The sequence below is a fragment of the Trachurus japonicus genome, chromosome 15, assembly GCF_045865225.1.
Source record: "Trachurus japonicus isolate A0001 chromosome 15, Traja_1.0".
In the NCBI taxonomy this organism is placed as follows: Eukaryota; Metazoa; Chordata; class Actinopteri; order Carangiformes; family Carangidae; genus Trachurus; species Trachurus japonicus.
The window spans coordinates 12766934-12789079 of record NC_140921.1 but is presented as its reverse complement, the minus strand read 5'-3'; the positions used below and the strand labels follow the sequence as shown (position 1 = coordinate 12789079).

The 22146-nt window shown below is 40.4% G+C and overlaps 1 protein-coding gene across 3 annotated transcripts in view; it reads right to left on the bottom strand.

Moving 5' to 3' along the window:
• The window catches only part of LOC146973295 (glutamate receptor ionotropic, delta-1-like), a 231372-nt gene that overhangs the window by 88490 nt on the left and 120736 nt on the right, over window positions 1–22146 (bottom strand). For all 3 annotated transcript variants that reach the window (XM_085799680.1, XM_085799681.1, XM_085799682.1), the window contains exon 3: window positions 1919–2203. In XM_085799680.1, the coding sequence (XP_085655806.1) occupies window positions 1919–2203 (285 nt within the window). The remainder of the gene's footprint in view (window positions 1–1918; window positions 2204–22146) is intronic.

The window sequence follows — 22146 nt, the reverse complement described above, 5'->3', positions numbered from 1 at the left end:
GCATACAAATACAAATACAAAAACATAATCCGTGTAAAACTGAGTGAACTTGTGCAGCTGTTTCTCTCTACGAACACTTGCTGAGCATAAATTCAACATTCACTCAGTGCCAACACAGATTTGCAGACAGGGCTCTTCTCTCTGGGCGGTGGTGTGGGTCACTGTAGTGCTGCTTCTAGGCAGGCACCACGGGTATTTTGACTGTTCTGTGATGTGAGTCCTAATTAGCCGCTACATTCCTTAATTAAACGAGTGCAGACTTAAACAGTGTAACACAAGCACAAATGTCAGCAGTGCTGACTTTGTCGCACCTAATTTAGCAGACTTTAAAAAAGGCTAGTTTGTCAGAACTAGTATTCCCACCCTTATTTCTCACCAACGCCTCCTTGTTAAACTGAGCCTTCATTCATTAGACACAGGTTACCTCTCACAGGACTTGCAACAAAAGGCTAAACTGCACTGTGCTGGCATGAGACATTTATACATTTATCCTTGCTGAGAGGATATTGTACGATTCAGTGAATGAACCTGCACTGGAACCCGGAACAACAGGTTGAAAGATTCTTAAAATGCAGATGGATGGACGGATAACAAGACAGACAGTCAGACAGCTAGCCAGTCAAAAGGAAAGACAGACAGATAGCAAGACAGCTAGTCAGACAAACACAGTTCAAAATGAAGCACACCCTTTTAACTGATTGTTTTTGGTGGGAATCTATTTAAAGTGTCTAAAATACATTTTCAATTCATGGGTCAGATTCTGTTCTGGTACACCTGGCTAAACCTCCCTAGCAGCTCTCACAACCCTGCATCAAATAACCTGCACTAGCACACTGAATACAGGACTTCTGTTACTTTATTACACTAACTGCACATGCTGGTTGTTCATATGATGTTGATGTCACTCCTCCTGAGCCTCAGGATTCAATGTCAGTCAGACAGGCAGAAGGTACAGTAAGATGCCATCCTCCTCCATAGTGGGATTTTAATTCAGATCAAAGCTCAGAGCACTCATCTTCCTACAGAGAGGGCCAATGGCAGAAACAAATCCAAGGACAGATCCGTGTAAATCTGAAACAGCATGTCACATACACTACAATCACATGCAGCACCGTGACCGGCTGCAGAGTCTAAACTGTGGGGTCGTAGCTTGTATTGAGATTGTGGGTGGCTGTATTCCCTTGAGGGCCTGCGTTACTATACTCCATAGACTGCTGCTTCCACTGTATTGAAAAAAATAAAACAGATTTACACTACCTCCTAGATTGCACTTTTCCAAGTAGTAAAAAGATTAGCCAGCAGTGGTGAAGTATCATCTGAGGAATGCCAATGCAGCAATATACTCCCCTCATCCCTCTGCCCTTGTACTACCTTGCCAGTCACTCCTCCATCCACAGCCCCTTGCCTTTGCCAAATGTGTGTCAAGAAAGGTCTAGTCCACAGGGACGTTGTAGCGGGAATAATAAAAACAGAAATGGAAAACAGCTGAGAATAAATAAAGTACTGTTGGGACACACTCTCGTTCTCTAGTCCCACGGATGAGCCAATTAGGCTCAGGCTTGTTTCTTCATGGGCATGCTACTAATGGCGAATTCACTGAAGATATCTTGGTTTTCCTTACAATTTCTACTGAACTTTGATTTATTTAGCACTGTGCATATACAGTATGTGTGTTTGTGTGTGTCTGTGTGGGAGTGCTGATGTGCTTTCATCTTACTTCCAACTCTGTGTATTCTTTTCAGCATGTGATTCCTCAGTGTTAATACGGCTTTGCTTCAGCAGCAGACTGATCTCCCCCTGACACTGGAGACGGTTTTGGCACATTTACATTTAAATGAAAAAGATCGACTTACACACAAACGTCATGTTTATGGGACACACTTAGCCATCAGCTGCACTAATTTTGTGCCTAACTCACCATAGTCGCTCTCATAAAAGATGATGAACTTCTGCCAGTGCAGTTCAGAGATGAGGGTGAGCAGGACGTCGTTGATGCGAACAGGTGGTCGGGCAGCCAGCGTGTAGCTCTCTCCGTCTGGGCTGGGGTTGAGCTGGCAGGAGGTGCGGGGTGAACCGTCCCCGTTTCTCTGGATGAAAAGATGGGGGATGTGCATTGCGTCTGTCAGGGACTGCAGGGCGCTTGCGGCTGCACACCCTGTGGATGTGACCAGAGCAAGGATCCCCTGGTTCATCAATTCACATGCTGGACAGAGGAGAGGAAAAAGAGAGAGAAGAACGAGGGGTGGTTAAAAGAATTTGAAAAGACAAATAAGGAAGTATTTATTTAACATGGTTAGATATGCCTCAAATGTCCAATCAAACTAATCAATTCCACCATGATCTTTATTGCTAAATTAATTTTTCTGGTTTAAAGAGTGCTATGCATTATTCAAGAAAGTGTGTTCAACTAGGCTTAAGAATTCAAGATGGTTCTTTGTGTATCCTACTTAGGATTACGCCTGAGCCTCTGCAGTAGAGAGCAGATCACAGGAACGAGAGGGTTGGTACTGAAGTTGTATTATAGTGTGTAGATGAGAGATTCAGTGGGGGGACATCCTTTAATCCTTGTCCTCAGACAAAAACGAGACGGCTGATTAAAGCAGAAATGCTTGTTAAAGGTAACAATCAAATGAAAACAGCAGATGAATCAGAGAGCTGCAGGAGTCAGTGAGGTACTGAAATAACAAAGACCAGAGGTGGCGACTGAGTGGGAGGAATCTGTGACAAATAAAAATCAAGATTATTTTTTGCTGGATACAGAGGGTTAGATGTGAAATGACGCCTCCCATGAGTCTAAACCAAATACAGTCCCACACACCCCACACTCTTTCATGTAGACACGCTGGAAATCTGTAAACCAGTACAGATTAAGACCGTAGACACATGCTTGTAGTGTCTGTGTTGGGTTTTATAACGTCCCTACATTTTTATTTAGACATGTAATTTGGCCATAATCTGTTTGAGATCCTCTTAAGGTAGGTCAGAATGCCTGCTGGGACAAAACACCAAATATCTTTTCAAGATGGAAATGCCATCTTTGACATTATTAATACTGTAGCTCTGACAGTGAAGAGAGAAGCTGTCCTGCCTAAGTGGTGATAAATATTTAATAATGATACAAATATGAAGACTTGAAGTTGCAGTGATTTGTACCAAAAGGTATTTGTTATTTTATTATATTATATTCAGGTTATCTGACAGCTGATCAATAACCTGAAATGATGACTCATTCAAGCCAAATGGCAAAACGGATGCATGTATGTATTCACAGATGAATACTGTTATGTGTCTTGTAATGGTAAAATGCTGTCAATGTGCTATTTCTGTCAACATCCGAGTTGCTTTTAAGGTGCTTTTGAAACATTCAAGAGCAGGACACAGATAGTGATCCTAATTTCACACTGTTCGGTTTAACAAACAGACTGAAAGCAACTGTGCATCGAATCAGGGCATTTTCACAAGATACGACATACATATTTAAACCAGTATCCCTTTGTGAGTTGGAAACCGCAGCTTCTATTTGTCTCAAGTTTCTCAGAGTACAAACTCACATTCATAATTTGTTGACCATATTGTTGGACCTGTTTGCATCCTCTCTTTGGTTTCAAAACGCAAGAGACACACATGGTCAATTAGCATGAATGAGAAAGTGTTGTGAATCCAAATCCAAAAGTTGAAGAACATTATATTCACATTTATTTTTAAACTCCATCTCTGATATGAGCCACACAATCATCTCAAACAGGAATAACGTCTGCAGGCTAATTCTGCATGTAACATGAGACGGGGCTTTAAAATTCAAGCCACTATTTCTCACACAGCGCGGCTTTAATAATTTCAGCGTAAACAACCGAGCATATTGTACAAAATAGCAATTAAGTGTTCTGCTGCATTGAATGTTGCTGAATTTCATAATGCCTAATTATATAATCTACTTCAATGTCAATGCAGAATTGAGCACAGAGCAACAGCACCGCAGTCTGAGAGCATATTACATCATCCAAAAAAGAAAAAAAAACCTCAATATTGAGCATCATAAGAAGCACAGGGAACATATACAGGTAAGACACCGTGAAGTTAAATCCAAAAATCTGAAAGGGAGGGGAGAGAGCAGGGAGAAAAGGAGGTGGATGAGAGGGAGAGAGGCGGGGGGGGGGTTCTGTGAATGGAGCCATACTGGAAAAAGCTTGTATATGCATGTGTGTGTGTGAATGTGTGGCAGAGGGGGAGGACTATTAATGTGACAAATGGCGATTTCATCTGCTGACTGCATGCACAGGACTACATTAAGGCACTGTAAATCATGAGTACAGAGGCAACTAAATAACATACTGAGGAGGAGCCCGGAAAGTGGGAATGTCAGACAGTCGAGGCGGAGGGAGATGCACTGTAGTTGTTCTAGTTGAAGTAGAACAAGAAAGAGAGTGCAGAACAAGAGGCGATGAGGGAAAGAGCGCAAGGGAAGTAGAGGGATTATTTGTAGCTTTTTGCATGAATGCTCAGGAGAGTTGACTGCAGAGAAGGAGTGTTGCTGTTAGTATGTTGGGGAGGGGGCAATGTGTGCAGTAGGGCACTCAGTGCTGCTGCGTGACATGTTAATACTCTACTCAGTAGGATGCCATTTGATTGACAGTAATACAAATCTGGAGCATGTTTTAACACTAATACAATATCCAAATGTGTCAGACAGCAAAAAATAAATAAATAAATAAAAAATAACCCCCCCCCAAAAAAAAACCAAAAAAAACACTACACTCTGCTGTGAAAAGTGGAAAAAAGAGCAGTCTTCTTTCCTCTTAACACGTTTTAGGCAACCCACTCACTATAAACTTTACAGGGCTGTGTGTATGTGCTGTGATTGCAGTATGGATCAATGTTAAATAATTTATTTATCCCTTAGGGGAATTTCAAGTGGCGAGCAGCTAATTAATGGTAACAATAATAGTTAGCAAACAATAATTGTTTAATAGTCAGGGTCATGTTGCGCCGCTGCCTACTGAATTATTTCAGTAGACAATTATTCTATAGACAGAAAAATGATTCAGCAACAAGTCTGATAATCAATTGATAATATAGACCCCTCAGAAGTTTATTTTTTCTCCATATGATACATAGATCCTATAGTCTTTGTCCCTCAGCCACTTTTACTGTACTGTGGCTAAAGTGCGACTGCAGCCATTTTGGCTTCCTAATGGACACCCCGTGCCCATTATATAGCAGACAGCCCACTGACAGGCGGGAGGAGGGCTCCGCAGTCATTGGCAAGGATGATAATGGTGTAATAATGACTCTTAAATGTTCCCACTGAAGTGGACAGTGGTCATCACTCATGTCCTGCTAGCAATCTGACATCTAATGTCAGCATGTAACAGCAGTCTTATACATACACCTTAAAGGAACAGCTCTCTTTGCCAGGAAGACGCATCTTAAACCCAATGATTTATTATGCCTCTTATTTGTTTGGAGTAGCTAATATCAATAAATGTATAGGCTGTGTCTCTGAATACTGTAGATGGAAGGATTTTTAAAAAGAGCAGACGAGCCTACAGTAATTGAAAGCTGTAACAATAGGGAGATGCAAACAACAGCTGTTTTCTTTAGAAGAAAAGATTTGCTAATCCATCAAAACCCATTGTGGAGAAACCAACATTTTTCTCTCAGTAATGCTGCGCTTGATCGATGAATCCAGTAGTGGTGAATTAATTTTCATCCATGTCTAATCAACATTGTACTTCAAAACGCTGGTACAAACGCAATCACACTGAGATCATGCGATTTCATCCGTCAGCAAGCAGTGACCAAATCAGCAGAGGGGCTGGCAGATTGGAGGTAGTATTTTTCATGTTCCTGCACTCCTAATTGAAACAGTGTGAAATGACATCTGCCATGCAGATTAGGTCTGATCAACAAAAAGGACACTGTATTTCTCTGCACAAGTCCTCGCCTCATCAGACCAGTTCAGTTATGTGTGCACAGTGCAGGGGAAATTTTCATCAAGACGATGTTACAAGTTCTTGCCACACAATCTGTTTTCCCATGAAAACAGGATGTCATCAGTGTCTTGCCCTCATTTTACCAATGTAATATGAAGGGATGAGATGAACCACCACACCACTGCTGTTGTGAATACTGCATAAATTGGGGCTGTCTCAGTGATTTCACAGTCTAAATGAGACAGTCTCATTTAGTTTGCTCTGACTCAGAGCACAATCCTAAAATTCAAAGAGGAGAGTCACCACTGGGATGAATTCTACAATGCCTTCAATGCCACTCTACCTTGCAGTGACAATGGTGTAACTGATCTAATTGAGACAGCTTGTAATATGTGATGCGGAATGAAATTTCTGTTTTTTTTGTGTTGTGTTAATCAGGTGCAGTCTGAATAGCAGACAAAAACAGCTATTTTTACTGTATTACCCGCATCATTTTTAGGATGAGTGCATATTTATGCAATCAAAATGTGAAATTATGAAATAACAAAGAAGCTAGACCATCATGCAAATTAGAGTTGATTTGATTTCAATATTTTACAGTGAAAAACTATTGCAAAGTGAATATCGGTTTTATGGTTGAAATGACCTTATAAGCTACCTGTCTCAATGCAAGATCATATTCAGATGCCAAGATTCAGTATGTGTTTCTAAACAGTATCATTGGGTACCAGAGATGTGATTCAGTATTATAACCCCACGAGCCTCTTTGTGTGAGCCAAAGAAAAGAAACAGTGAACAATAACAAGAACAAGTTCAGACAGCCTCTGCTTATTATGCAAACAAGGTGCTCACAATACATTAACAGGCCACGGTCATGTACCTACAAAACATAATGCTGACATTTAAATATGTATTTTCATGTAATTGTTTGTTACCTTGTTAAGAATTTAAACTACTGTACAGTACCATAGACTGTATGGATGTATGTGTCTGTGTGCATGCATACACATAGATACAGTATCATCGGCAGTGGCACCGACTACCCAGTGTTCAGGTATCTTGATCTGAGTCACAACGAGATCAATAGAGCCAACTTTTAAATTAGTCATAGGTGCCTTTTAAGTATTCATCAGGGAGAACTGGCATGTAGTGCAGTTTTTTCTTGTGTTTTAGCTGGTAGAACATTCGTAAGAGCTTTAAATGATCCATATCACACTAGAGGAGACTGGATGTTGTGTCAGTTCCTCATTATGAATAGGTCCTTACACTCGCTCTTGGCAGCTTCCCATAATATTATAGCTCTTCACCACACACGGGTAGAAATGGGAGAGATCAGTATTATACGGTAGCTGGACTGCAGCTTAGTTCAACATTGAAGTGTGCAGCAACATTGTCCCTCAAGTTAAAATGAATCATCCTTCCATCTCTCTCATTCACACGCTCAATCTCGTCTTGTGCTCATCTTGGGTGAAGATAAGCATCCATGGCCCTTTTCCTTTGCCTGCACTCCTGCTGTCAGACGAAGATAAGGGTACAGTATATATACACGTCAATACTATTGATGCTAAGTCTGCCCGTGTCATCTGAACTGTGATGGAGTATTTTTCTACTATAAATTATAGGCCCACAATCCACAAAAGTGACAGGCAGAAATAAACTAAGTACAGTAGATACCATTTTTATAAAGGGAGTGGATACAATAACAACAGGATCTGTACAGTGCAGCACGACCCAATGCGCTAGCCCTGCAGTAAATATTACCTTTGTCAAGCCTGAATGTTCAATTTCTGTTTTGTCCCCGGGCATGGTCAGGAACACCTCACAATATAATGCAATTCAATACAACGGCAACCGAGAGTCTCAGAAATCTGCTGGACAGGTAACTCTCTTACACAGGCTCAACCAACATTTAAAAGCGTCTCACCAAGTAAATTCATCCAGTTTGTTTGGATTGAAATAACATTAGAGTGGTGTCTTAGTGGCTAAAGGGTTAAGATGCTGACCATTTAGAGCAATTTATCTGTCAATGCCCTCAAGGCAATGCTACATATTGGCAGCAGGATGGGCCTTCTTTGGTATAGGAACTGTCTGGGAAAGAGGTGGACACAGTTTTGACCAGGACAGAGGTCTGTCAGTCCATTTACTGTATAACATCACTATTTGGTGAGGGGAAAAAACATCCCAATTGTTGCATTGGGATGGCCTTCTCATACATAATGTACTGTAATAACAAATTCTCACTGTTTGTGTATAAAAGAACCAATTACAGACATTTATAATGTTATCTGACCTGCACTATGGGCAGACTGCCCTCAGAGGCTCTCACACGAACTGTCTGTTGCTTTGTGGGAAATCTAATGAACAATTGTACATAACAAACATATGCTGTAAATGCTTTGTTGCTTGCAAAAGCAAATAAAGTGTCTTGTGGTTTTTTTTGTGCTCTTTTTGTCGGGGACTTTGTGTCACGCCTGCTGCTTTGTGTTCCTTGCCGCAGAAGCTGCAATCAATCAAAAAAACACAGAGTATATTGGACATCAAAATGGTTTGTGGATTGACAATGAGACTCAGTTTTGTTCTGTCGTGCTTTCATGTCTCTTCGCCTGGGTCTCTATGTTAAATATACTTTTGTGAGCCGGTTCTTATTATTTCTGACATCGGAGCTGACAAATAAGATAGCTGCTGTGCCCTGTGAAATTTATGCTTGGGGATATATTTTGACTGCTGGTGCCCGAGGGACATGACAGAAAAAGGCCTAGAGTCTAAATCTCTGCAGCATGGAAGAAGAGCGTGACCTAATGAAAAACTGTTTACTCCTTGCACGTTCACTTCACAAAGTCAGGAAACAAAACGAGGAGGAGGAGAATGGTTCGACTGCAGAGACACGCCCAATGCACGGTTCTCAGAAAGTGCTGAGTCACTGACTGCTATTCTGACACTGAAACTGATGCCACCAGACAATGATATAAACAACAACACCAACATGTGATACAACTAGCTGCCATGTCTTGTGGCATCAGACTCCACTGCTGAACAATTGGGAGTGACTTAACCCTTTTTCCCTGAAGCGCTGAGCTTTTGGTGTGCTTCACAGAGCAGACGTGGGTTGGGAGCCTCAGCCTACAACATGAAAAATGGCGGTTTTACTTTTCTATGATTTCTATGACTTTATGTTTCCGTTCCAACAAGAAGACAGATATCACTCTGTAATTGCTTTTATATTTAGAAAAATCTCCACCGCTCTGTTTCTTTGTTATCTTTTCGCCCCCTCTTTCCTTTGAGTGTGTTTGACTCTGTCACTTGTTCTCTCATCAATTTAGCACAACCACTGTTCCTTCCAGGGATAATATGGCCAGTCTAATGTGCATAAGATAGTCCTTTTGCATACACAATGATGTCTGTGTGTGTGAGTGTATATTTGTTTTCTTTTTTTAAGCTGTTAAACTCTCTCAAAACCCACACGCAGTAGTGTCTGTTGGGACAAACGGTCATTGGCTGATTGTTGAACAAGGTGAGAATGATGTTGTGTTTTAATGTGGGAAACATGTCAAACCCAGAACGGTGTTTAGGTTTTGTGGTGATTGATTGTGATGGTGTTATTGAGAAAGAGTGTCTAGCATTATCAGAGGATAATCGTGACTCATTCACCACCGGGACAGGGGCAGGCTGGGTATGTGCTTGTATGCTGGAATTAGGAACCATCTCACGCTCTCTCCTGGTAATGTGTCATTTGCTCTGATATCATCTCTTTCTTCTGTCTGCCTTTGTCTGTAGTCTTCCGATCTCTTTCTCTTTCTCCCCCGTCTACATATCTCACTCAGTCTTTTGCCACTCACTTGTCCTCTTCATCTCGCCCTGCACGTTCCTTATCAACCTGCCCTTGTCTTTCTGCCCTTGTCATCTGCATCTTGAGCAATACCTCAAACATGCAAGATAAATAATGAATTACCATAAGTTCAGTCAAGGATGCTCTCCGCCTTTGTGCTGCTGTTGTAGAATACAAGCATGCAACAGGATTAGATAGAATGGTTTACTAATCTTTAATAAGGTCTTGTTCGGTCCACAAGCAGAATTTTTAAAACCCCCAAATTCAACAGTGGCAATCGGCTGGCAGGTCTTCAGAGGACTAATAATAAAAAGGGGAAAACAAAACAACAGTTGCACAGAAGTTATCAAAGAGCAAGCATTTGCTTTTTCTATGAGAAAAAGAGCCAAAAGAAAATTGTAATGCATAGCCAATTTGAATTCCCAACTAGCCTGCCCATCCGCTTATTCTTTCATTTCTCTGACAGGACTAGCATGTGGTGCATGTGATAACACAGTAAAGAGGTAGTTGGGGGGCTCAGGAGTATAACCTCTAAGTGCCTGAGTGATTTATAGTCTTCCCCTGACATCTCACAGTTACAAGTTTTTAAATTCTTGGGGCAACCCCAAGATCACTTTATGGGTTGACTCACTTTGTCTGCAGAAGCAAATGTTTCAGTAAAAACTCTGCACCATTAGTAGCGGCTACACTGAGCTGCAGCTTTGCTCATCCGCAGCTAGACATGACTCATTGGTCCTGGGATGTCACAACGAGGCCACTGCAGCCAGAGTGGGGCCACAGCTGGTTGCTGGTTCAAAGTGAACAAGAGATACTACACTGCAGAGGGTTACAACACAAGGGAGATAGTTATAAATCTAGAATATAGCTGGTCCATATATGCAGTAGGTGGTAAGAGGGAATCCACTGTGAATGTTTCAGAAACTCTTCATCCCAAGAGGCTTTGAAAGGACAATGGAAAAAGTCCAACACTCACCTAACCATTTGGGTCACTTCATCACTCAGTCATTCATACAGTAGATGTAGCACAGGTCTGTGTTCATAGTAACCAGCCAACCAAAGACAAAGTTAGAATGTTTTTCTCCAGTTGGAAAGAGAAAAGTTGTAGAAAGAGGACACCAAGAGGAAAAGTGTCAAAGTGTCACAATCTGTAGTGACAGGGCTTCCCCCTGCTCACTTTAACTAACCACCTCTCTCGCAGCAAATAATCTCACATGTGACGAGTGTTTTTGCATCATTAACGTCCTGTTGACATGTTCGTTGACACATCCGCAATCTAAACAGTCGTCACTTCATTGTGGAAAAGCAGCTTCGGCTACTTGGAGAAGAGCTTACAGGAAGATAACATTTGTGATCTATTACATTACTAGAAATCAGACTGTAGCCTCCACTGTATGCTGGCCAGAATACTGCAGACATTAACCAGCTCCACTGAGGCTCATGTTGGCACGCAGGATCACAGCCACCTGTTCCCACAGCTTGAACCAAAGCCGGACATGTGTTCATAGGCCAGCCGGATAGCAGATAGGTGTTCACCTACTTTGCAGAGTAATTCATCTAGATCCACCACTACCATTAACTGAGACCTGATTCATAATAAGGAACAGCCTTCTTCTTAAGTGTTAAATCAACTTGATGGGTTAAGCTTATTATGTTGCTGATTCATTCTGCTGTGTTGGGCAATATATCAGTGCAATGTCAAGGCACAGAGCCTGTAATGTAGTAATGTAGCCTCTGGCACTGGCAATGAAGTGAGGAAGCTCATTTTAGGCCACCTGATAGTAAAACCGCATAAAAAGTACTGACAGGTGCTTCGGATAAAGCATCCAGATGTGACATGTAGATGTGCTCAGTTATTTCAGCCTCACAAAGGTTGGAGACAGAGAATTAGAGACAAGGGTTATTAGGACACAAATTACTTCTTCGTAAAGGAATTGTTCCAGCCCTGCTACCAAACCAGAGTTTAGCCACTTTAATCTCGCTGCTTGCCAGCCAATGCAGTTGAGCCGCTCTGGTTTTCAATGATGAAAAATACTGTAATGCATTATATCATTGTCTGGTGCATAAGCAAGCTAAATCCTATAAGAGTGAGTGAATATTGGACTTGTGTTAGCATGTGGTGAGAGAGGACTGGAACGTCATGCCCATCTGTTGAGTTGGTGCCAAAATGTGAACCATTTATGCTGAAACAGTTTTACTTTCCTTTGATTAGAGTCAGACAGGCATTGTTAAATCAAAGACAGTAAGCATTTTTGATTGATACTATTCAATTTCTGAGCAAGTATTCTCTCCACTGCAGGTGTCATAGTTAACAGACTGCACACCAGACTAACCCCACAGCATGTCGACATGTTGCCATTTCTGAATTAAGTCCAGTAAACAAACCGTCTGCTGTGGACTGACGAAGGCCTTGTCTATTTCATTTTGAGGTTTAATGTCAGTCCAATGCTGTGTTGCATGAGCAGTAGTCTGGCTGTTCAGTATTTCTCTGCAACAATGAACTGGACTTTCTCCATGTGTCATTTCTCTTGTTAGACACTCTGGATCTTTCTGATTCACTTTAAACCCCATGTAATGGTATTGTTGTGGGTTATAGACACCAGCCTAACGAGCATCTGATACTGGGTCAGAAGCAAACAAACATAAATCAAAATGAACACTCGTATCTCTAATGGTGATGAAACAACACTACTGTATATTGTAATAATATGGTTAAGCACTATACACATAACTATATTGGCCAGTACAAAACAGTCTAACCGAAGGGTAAATTCTAAAAACCTCCTTAATTTCTCAGTTAGTAATACCTTAAATGAAAAAGGATGGGCAGATCTCATCCTGAAAATGTATAATCATATTTGAATAAATATTGAGTGTGATTGAGTGTCAGTCTCTGCAATTTCAAATCTGCTCAATTGATTGTTATCATTTAAATCTTTTTCTGGGTGAGTGTGGTTAACTCCGCAGGCAGAGACCATGTTTTAAAAGAGGTGCACATCAATGAAATTCCAATTACCACCAGTAAGGTCTTTAGATGAGGTAATGGTGTGGGTAAAAGTAAACAAACAGCAGTGAGGTGGATGGATGACTGTTTATTTAACCTGTTCTCCGCTCTAAGTAGTGTTTGTCTCTTAGGGGGGTCATCTTACATAAGTAATTTGGAATGATTTAAGTAAATTATGCCGTTTATTTATGCAGATGATGCTGAAGTTTTTTCCTCTCCATCTCTCTTGAGAGAATGATAATCTGTACTCGCTTACTATTATGTAATTTTTTTTTAAAATTCAGAGCACTAGGATCCTCCAGGTTTCAATAGCTTTTATGTGAAATTCATGTTTTGTTATTAAAAAAAATATATTGATTTCTTTTTTTTTTTTTAATGAGATGAACAACCAGCTTCTACCACACACTGCAATTAAGACTGCCTGTCTTGAACTTGTCAATCATAACAATCATACTATTTTAAGCATGAGATATATTCACAAGGTGAAGTACAAGTATTAACATGATAGACAGATATGCATCAATTTGTTAAAAAACAAAAACACAAAACCTTTTGGAGATACAGTAAAATGCTGCAATGCTTGCACTGTCATCTTGTACACATTATATTAAGATTGAAAATGTATCACGCAGAACAATTCTAAAAAGGAGATACTCCTCTCATTCGAAGAAGAGGAACTGCCTTTCCCAGGCGATCTGCTCTCCTCTTAATGTTAGCTGTGTCCTGTTGAAAAACAAATTAGCTCATTATCCTTGGAAGGCTGGGCACATAGGAGCAGCATGCGTGACGAGCCAAGCCTTTGGATGTGCCAAGCTGAAAATGTCAACATACTACCTTGAGAGTGCACATTAAACTCAGGCGGTAATGGCTGTCACAAGACAGATCCCCATTATCAAGTCCATTAAGGCGCCACACTCCTTCCCCAAAAAACAAAACAAAAAAAAAAGAAAAGAAAAGAAAAAAACAAAACAAGTGGCAGGATTTTTAAAGTCCGTAATGAGCATCTGTAGATAAATGCCAAGGTAACACACTGAGCATCAGGCTGCCAACAGCACACATTCCTGAGTTCATTAACCATCTACTGCAGCAGACATGTGCCAAAACATGCTTCTGTTAATACATCTTTGTTTGCATTTGCGCAGGAGTGTGTATCTAGGACTTGAATGATATATCACTCTATTTGCATAAAAACATAGGTTACATAAAATATGTTCCCCTGCCACAACAGCTTCCAAGCATAATAAACAATTAGAGTACACTAGTGTCAAGACACCTCTTTCCCTCCTCCAGTTCATAATGCACTCATACAGTCACCGCCATCATTCATAGAGCAACATATCACCCTAAAAGTTATTTAAAGCTACAATATGACAGTTGTGGAAATCAAGCTAGTGTTAGCATGTCACATCACTCCCCCCACTGGTCCCTGTCCTGCTCTGTTGCGCTCTTTACAACCTTATGCTAGTTTGTGAGTCAGCCTTAGTGATGTCTCCCAACACCTAAAACATAATAGAAAAAAATTATATAGCTACTCTAGTTTTAACTCTGTGTCCTGAAGCGAATCCGCATTCTTCGGTCTTTGAAGTTCAGCTTCAAAGACAGAGGATAAGAATACTGACTGACTTATAGATTGTTTATCTACCGACTTACAGTATATGATTGCCAAAAGGCACAATAAATGTCAGTTAATTTCATTGATACCATGACGAAACTGGAGGACAGCAGAACTGCTCAAAATCAGCAATTGTTACCTTCAGACACCAGGTGTGCTTATTGTGTCAAGTCCAACATAGCAAATGACTAATCATTTCATTAGATTAGGATCCAATTTCCTAAATCTGAGCTCTTTTCTTTGCTCGTAGTTGTGTTATGTGCTCTAGTTTTTATTAATTTTCTTTTTTGGGAGATGAATAGTGAGCAGTGAAAGAGAAAACAAAATGCAGAAAGAGAGGTCCCTCGGGCATGAGAGAGAGCTGAGGCCTGTTGTGGGGGCTGACACTGACATATCCTCTACAGGTAAAAGCCTGCACACACTCTCACTTATTGCATTTTACCACTCTGGGCTGGATCGGCTTGCAAAACACAGATCTTCTATATTTGTCATCTTCAGCTTTACATGGGGATGTATACTGTCAAGGCTATATCATGTGGGTGGCTTCCAGGCAGTCACTTGACAACCATTTCCCTAGAAACAGGTCCATTCATTATGTTTAACATATTTATGTGCTTGTAGTTATGTTTGTATATGCCAGCATATATATACAATGACTGGTCGTGGGAGAGGGGTTAACTTAAAGGGATAGTTCAACAATTTGGCAAATTGGCCCATTGCCACAATCCCTATAGTTATAGGAGTAGGTTCGTTACCTTTAATTGTCGCAAGCTATTTCTAGAACGGCGGAGCAGAGTCGCAAGCTACTCAGAGCTATGCTACAGAGTATAATGGGATTTCTTGGTTTCCCTCATCAAACTCATCAAATGCACAATCCAACAAATACGTTTTCGAGGTGAATTCTTGCAAAACCGCTGTTGCGTGTTCCCATCGGGGGCAGCTTTTCGGCAAGCAGTCTCTGCATTTACCTTGAAAACACCTCTGTCTCGTAATGTTCCGTTATATACAAAACTCTGAGATCAATATTTGGGTACTATTTTAAAATAGACATGATTTGTGGGAACTGCTTGCTGAGCTAAATCAAACCAACTTTTACAGCAGGTGTATGTGTACAGTATATTACTGTAAGTATTATGTTTCCTCTCATGTTAAAGCAGAAGTAAGCGATCCGGTCGTTTGGGCTAATGCTGCGTTCCAGGCAGGCTTTTGAAACCGTAAGTTACAGCTTCAAGTCACGACTTAGTAGCGTTCCAGGCAACCCGCAACTCGTGTTTTTCCGACCTGTTGCACCTGTTTTACCTGTGAAAGTGTGAAAAGTGTGAAGGTTCCGACCCGTGAACTCGTACCAGATCGAACTGGTATGACTTCACAGGTTGGAAAAACACGAGTTACGGGTTGCCTTGAACGCACCATAACTTCTTGTCAGCCGATGGAGTTAGCAGTCCCCGCCCTCGTCATGGATCTATTGGTCCTCGTCCCTACGTCACCACATTCACGGCATCCCTTGGCTGCACACACAGCCCTTCATGCCGTTCTCTCTCCTCATTGGACAAAACTTGTAGGATACAAGAAAAGTTTTCTCCTCGGCTCAGAGCAGAGCAGAGTGACTGACAGACCCGTGTTTCAGACCAAACACTCTATGTAAGTGATTGCTGTCGGAAGATATAACTATTTAAGACTTATATTAACACAAAATATCGCTTACTTCTGCTTTAAGCAGAATAAAAATTCAGTCACTGTTAAATTCTGACATCTAGTATTGCAATGTATGTCTTGGTTTCACAATAATCACAAGGTTTTCACATTCTTACAAAATACTTTGAAAACAGACTGTAAAGCTCATGAAAGATCATTCAGGAGCTTTATGAAATGGGCCCATTCTTGTGTTTGTAAACTAGATCAACAGGTCTGACAATAGCTTGGGAAATACTAGCATAGATTCTGTGACTGTGACTAACACTATTCAACTATGTTTTGGCCTTAAATAAAATTCATATTGCATTTGTTATTATTTCTTATATCTGGGTGTTTGTGTCCCATTTGTTATAGTCTATGTTAAATCTTGTTATGTTGCCTCTACAACTAAACAATCTCCAAGGGTATCAGTGTTGTATCTAATCCGAGATAAACCTCAGTGCCCCGTGTCTATCTCCAGGTATGGCTCAAAGGGACACAATGCCATATTTTCCAGTGTGCCAATTCAACTGGCGGCATGGAGGACACACTGGCCAGTCCATCTGCTTGTAGATACTGAGGTAAATATGAGCAGACAGAGAATCTAGTGGAAATATGATTTAGTTTATGTAGTCCCTAAGTAAGCTGTCATCCCCCATAATGCATGAAGGGAGCTGGCAAAAGTAGGTCTATTACCATGTTGATAACATCAATTTGAAGTGTCAGTGTGGGGTGAGCTAATACCCGGTCCTGCAAGGCTGCTCTGTCGTCTCCCCAGCCACAGGGTTTCTGGTTTGATTAAAATCACAAACCAGTCATTCCTCCATACACAGTTCATTACACTACCTCCTACAGCAGTTAGATTTATTTAATACCCCTCAGGTGTTTTTACTTTTGCAATGTTAGACAGAGCGTGCTGTGTCTACTGGCAGTGCTGTTTTGTGGTGACATGGTTCTTGTGACTAATCTAAGGTCAGTGGCAGTGCCCAACTGACATCTTGGATGCTGTAAGTAGTTTTGAAGTGATATTAACAATTATCTGTCACAGTTTTTTGTCTGTAAAACTCGCATTCAATTTAAACGTTGACTAAATTAATTGAAAGTTTGAAAGTTTTGTTATTTTAAAACCCTGTGATGGACAGGCCTAACACATACTGTAATATACAATATTGTCTATTACAGTAAGATAAATGAGAAAGTCATGAAATGTGGTTAATTCAAGCCATTTTTATAACTGCTAAAAATATTACAAAGAAGTTTTCTAGCAACAATTTAGAGAATGGGTGACCTTTAGTTGTGTCCACACCAATATGTTGTAATTTCAAACTAAACTAAATTTTAAACTAAAGCAGGACCTGTTTTATAGGAGCTCAAAAACCTATGTGATGTATATTAAAACTGAAACAGATGATTGTGGACATAACCTCTGAGAGATTTTAATGACATTTGATTGGTTGTTTTTCCCCACTAATGCTTAACATATTGGTTTCGTATTTGGTGCAATGACATGCTTGGTCCCATGGTAAATCTTGCATTTCAGTGTTCAGAACAGATGAGACTGGAGACTTTGAAGAGTCCTTCATTTTGCCTTTGCTCACACGCTCTTGAATCCAGCATCCAGTTGATGGGCAAAGTGACATTGTTCAAGTTTAGGAGGCCATTGGGAGAAAATAAATTCAGATTAGCATTAAACTCTTCCATTAACTTTTTCTTGCTTTTTGGAAAACAAGTGCAGTTGAAAGTGAAAGGGATCATCGTTAACAGTGACACTTGGAGATGAATCAATTGTGGACAGAGTTGGGGAAATATTTAATTAGCAGTTAAGGTTGGGTTATATTAGCTGTCTAGCATTAGCATAGAGGTGAGCTCAAAACTCAAAACTGAGAATTAAACAATCACAGTATAAAAGATATGGTATAGCAGCTTAATTACACAGGGAACTATGCTCTGCTAAATTCTGATAATCAGTAATCTATGTAGTGGCCATGTTTGCAATCATCACCTTGCTACTTTTGGGTCTTTATGTGGCATGAGACACAGGTGGCTTACTGCTGAATCACTCTTCTGTATTGTGCTCCAGTGATCACCGATCTGAATGACCCAGCAGACCTGAGCTGCCATCTGTTTGAGGACTCCTGCTGTCTTGTCTCAGTGTCTCAGATCTTAAAATGTCCGCTGTGATGTCTCAAAACCCCACTATCTTTGTTTGCCTGCATCCCCACCTTCTTCTTTTTCATGTGCACTCCTGTCCCTCATTTATTTCTGTTACAACTTTGTATCTTAACTGCATGTACTTGTACCGCCTCAATAGACTTCACCCAGAGTGCAGTGTAGCAGATGAATTATTGCTAATTAGCTGGAAAACTAGTAAAACCTTTTCACGGCTAAATGCTAGCCACTGCTACATCCTACTGTCAGTCATATAGGGACTGTATCGCCTGCACACAACGGTATCATTACAGTATTCAAGGTCTGAGTGAGAATTAATCAAGGTCTCTAGTCAGCCTCATGATTCTCTGTCTGCTTTTGATTAAACGTATGCAGACAGTACCATAGAGACTCTCTAAATCTACATAGGTAGAAGTACTGAGTAGGTGTGAATAATTCACCATCCCTGCAGGAATTCTCTGTTTTACATTTCTCAAGGCCTTCCTTATTGGCCCCAATTGAAGACATAGACTGGGAACTGACCACCCCAATTTAAAGAAAATTAAACACTGCATGAGAAGAGGTGGGCTGATATCATATCTTCTATATGTACTGTCACACAAAAGTAAAAATGTAAATAAAACACAGGTTCAAATCCAATTGGATTTGAAATTCAAAAATAAAACCCAGTAAACATGAGTGTTACAAAAGAGATGGATTCAATTTGTCTTGGTTCTGCATCCGTTCAGATCTCACACCCTGCTGGACAGCTGTTTCTGCTATCTCTTCTTTCATTTGCCTTACTTTACATGGTTTCACACTGTCCTTCTCTTAGTCCTCCCTCAGCTCTACCACTCTTATCCCTGACTATACTTCACTCTCCAGTCCTTGGCTTCATCTCCAATTCCACTTTACACCTTGTTTCTCTCTTTCTCTCTGCTCTCTCACTCTTTCTATCTTTTTCTCTCTCTCAAATGAGTGCAACATGCAGGCGAGTACTAGATTTCCCACTGGCTTTGTGCTTGTTTAGCCCTGAGGTCGAAGCAAGAGCAGGAGAGCAGAGTGAACCAAGCTCACAAGAGTATTTTATGTTTTCAAGCTCTTGCTACTAATAATCAGATAAATGAAAAATACACAGTTAAAGGGATAGCTTGAAATCAAGACAGAAAGAAACAAACAAGGAGAACAAAAAAATAATTTGCTTCCTTGCCGATATTTAGATGACAATCGATAGCATTCTTATATCAGTTTGGTAAATAAAAAAGAATACTAAAATAAGAAAAAATGTGGTTTTATGGAAGGTCGTGTATCACAATATCTTTGCCAGGTGCAGTGATTTCAAAATGTCTTTGCTTCAAACTGTGTTCGTCATTAGACAGATCAAAGCTAACCGTTTCTCCTTGGTTTTAGTCTTTAAGCTAGATGAAGCTATGCTAAAAATAACCTGTAGCTATAGAAGCTGAAGGGCAGATCTCAAACTATTTGATGTCCCGTGTTACAAGCCACTACGATCTTTACATGAGAAGTTCTTGATAAATATTGCATCTAAATTAAAAAAACAAAAAAACAGATTGGGTCATTTATTCATGGGCATAACAATTGTTATTCTGAACATAACAGTATAACTGAAAATAAGATATGATCTACAAATGTGTTAACCTTACTGATAAGGCCGCTGGTACATCCTTTCATTCTGTAATTAAATGGTAGCCTATTGTACTTGTTTTTGCACATTTCACAGACAGAATTCTTCTTACCCCCAGTTCTTCTGGCTGTTGAACTGGATATTACAGAATTCAGATGCTAACAAGGTGGAAAGATCATTTGGACCATGACCACAGAAAAAAAAAACATTCTTCACAGCTAATAAGCAGATGCTCTCCTGCTCTTTCTTTATTAAATTTGCAAGCTTCTAGCACTAGTCGTTACAAGGGCCTTGTGTTTCTAATTGGCCGATCCCACACTCCTGCTCTATCCACAGGTAGTGTGCAGACCTAGACAAGGAGCCTGCCTCTCCTGCTTAACCCTTTGATGGAAAGTAAAAGCTTTCCTCTCAACATTGTAGCCTCAAACCCTCAGTGATATATTGTAAAGCACATGCAGCAGGCCATGCATTTCATTGAACTCAACAGATTTGAGACATATTTTGTTCTTTTTTGGGGCCAGTGAAAAAAAAAGGGGTAATATATTGCACTTGCTATATGAATAGAATACAGACGTTTCCCAGCTTTGAACTTGTCCTCCGCCCCATTTGAAAGTGGATAAAACAATGCATTAGGTCTTGACGCAATTGGTGGAGGTGGAAGAGTGGGTTAGAAAGGGGCTGATGACACACTGAGCAAGATCAGGACTCCATTGGCAGCATTAGTGGATGGAGAATGATTGACTAGACCATGCCTGTCAGCAATCTCACTCAAACTGCCGACTTCCATCTAGAGCCCTCCTCGCTGAGCACCTGCTGGTCTACCTTTCAACCATGACTGATGAGTGAAAATTAAAGCTCCCTATGAGGGAGGGACAGCTTTCTTATATCACCACAACAGGCCATCTGTTAAAAAGGATAAAGAGTGAAAACCAGCTCTGAAGTCTGACACCTGATGGTATTGGTTATTTAGGAAATTTAGCAGCAAAGATGTTGCCAATTACTTCTTTATCAAACACTGTATACCTTCCTGGGCCAAGATCCATCAATGAGCTCACTATATGTTGATTAATCTATACACATTAAAATATTATATTCTGTTTTAAATAAAAAAGAGAAATACAAAACAAGCAGCTCGGTCATTCTCTGCATTCTCCTCCTAAAGATTTAGTCAATAATTCTTTTGCTAAATCCCTTGGGTTTCAACAGACTTTTTTCTTTTTTAAAAAACAGGAAGTTTTTTTGAAATGAAGGAGTAAACATTTACATGAATCACAATATTTGTGCTTTGCTGACATGGTGTGTGCACAAGGTAGTATTCTTATCCGACAGTCATGAAGTTATCAGTGTCTGCATCTTGTGTTTTTCCAAGCCATGTTGCATCCGTTTGGTTTTGCAATTTCTGAGATTAACATTTACAATTATTCCACATCATCTCTCATCTGTTGCCTCAGGTTTCATTTTACATATTCTTAACATGTAGTCTGCCTAAACGTTCCAAATAGTTTCCCTGGAGGATTCAGTATCAATCTTTGGTTGAATGCCAGTCTGCTAAAAAGGAATCTTATAATATATGTTTTAATTACCAAGTCCTTTAATGGAAAGTATCAGCTGCCTTTATCAGGCTCATATCTATTTCATTTACTGCCACCTCGGTTCATTCACTATCAGTGAAGAGATCAGGCATTTAATGTGTGCAGAAGTTGGCTATCTTATCCTGTTGAGTCCTATGGGCCTATTTGTTAGCTGTCAGTGACTATCTACCTTCATCCTTGCCCCATTGTGTTTGCTGGCTCATGCTGCTAGGAACTGGATCTGTCAAATGGTTGTCCCTGTAGGGTAATAGCAGAGCTCTGCATTTTGTTAAATCGATCCTAGGAGACACATAAAGAAAGAACAAGAGTAAGAGAGGAAGGATGAGAGGGAGAGTAATAATATCACACCAGGAAGCTAGTTAGAGGGCGACGGTGAGGGGTAAGCAGACAGGTTTGGGCTGACAGACCAGGAGAGATAAAAGGAAATAATAATAAGTTGACTGATAGCAGAAATGAGACTGAAGTAGTGTAGGAGATGATTTCATGATGTGGAAAAAAGAGGGATATGAAAAGTTGAATGGAAAAGAAAGATGTGGAACATGTGAGTGTTGCTTTTCTTAGAATAGCAATGATTGCAGCAGCCAGCCCATTTATATGTAGTATGTGTGATTTACCTTTGACCGACCCCTGGCACGTTCTCAACTCACATGCACAGACTACCGAGGGCCAAGCATGCTGTGTGCAAGTGTGTGTAAGAGAGGGAGAGAAAAGGAAA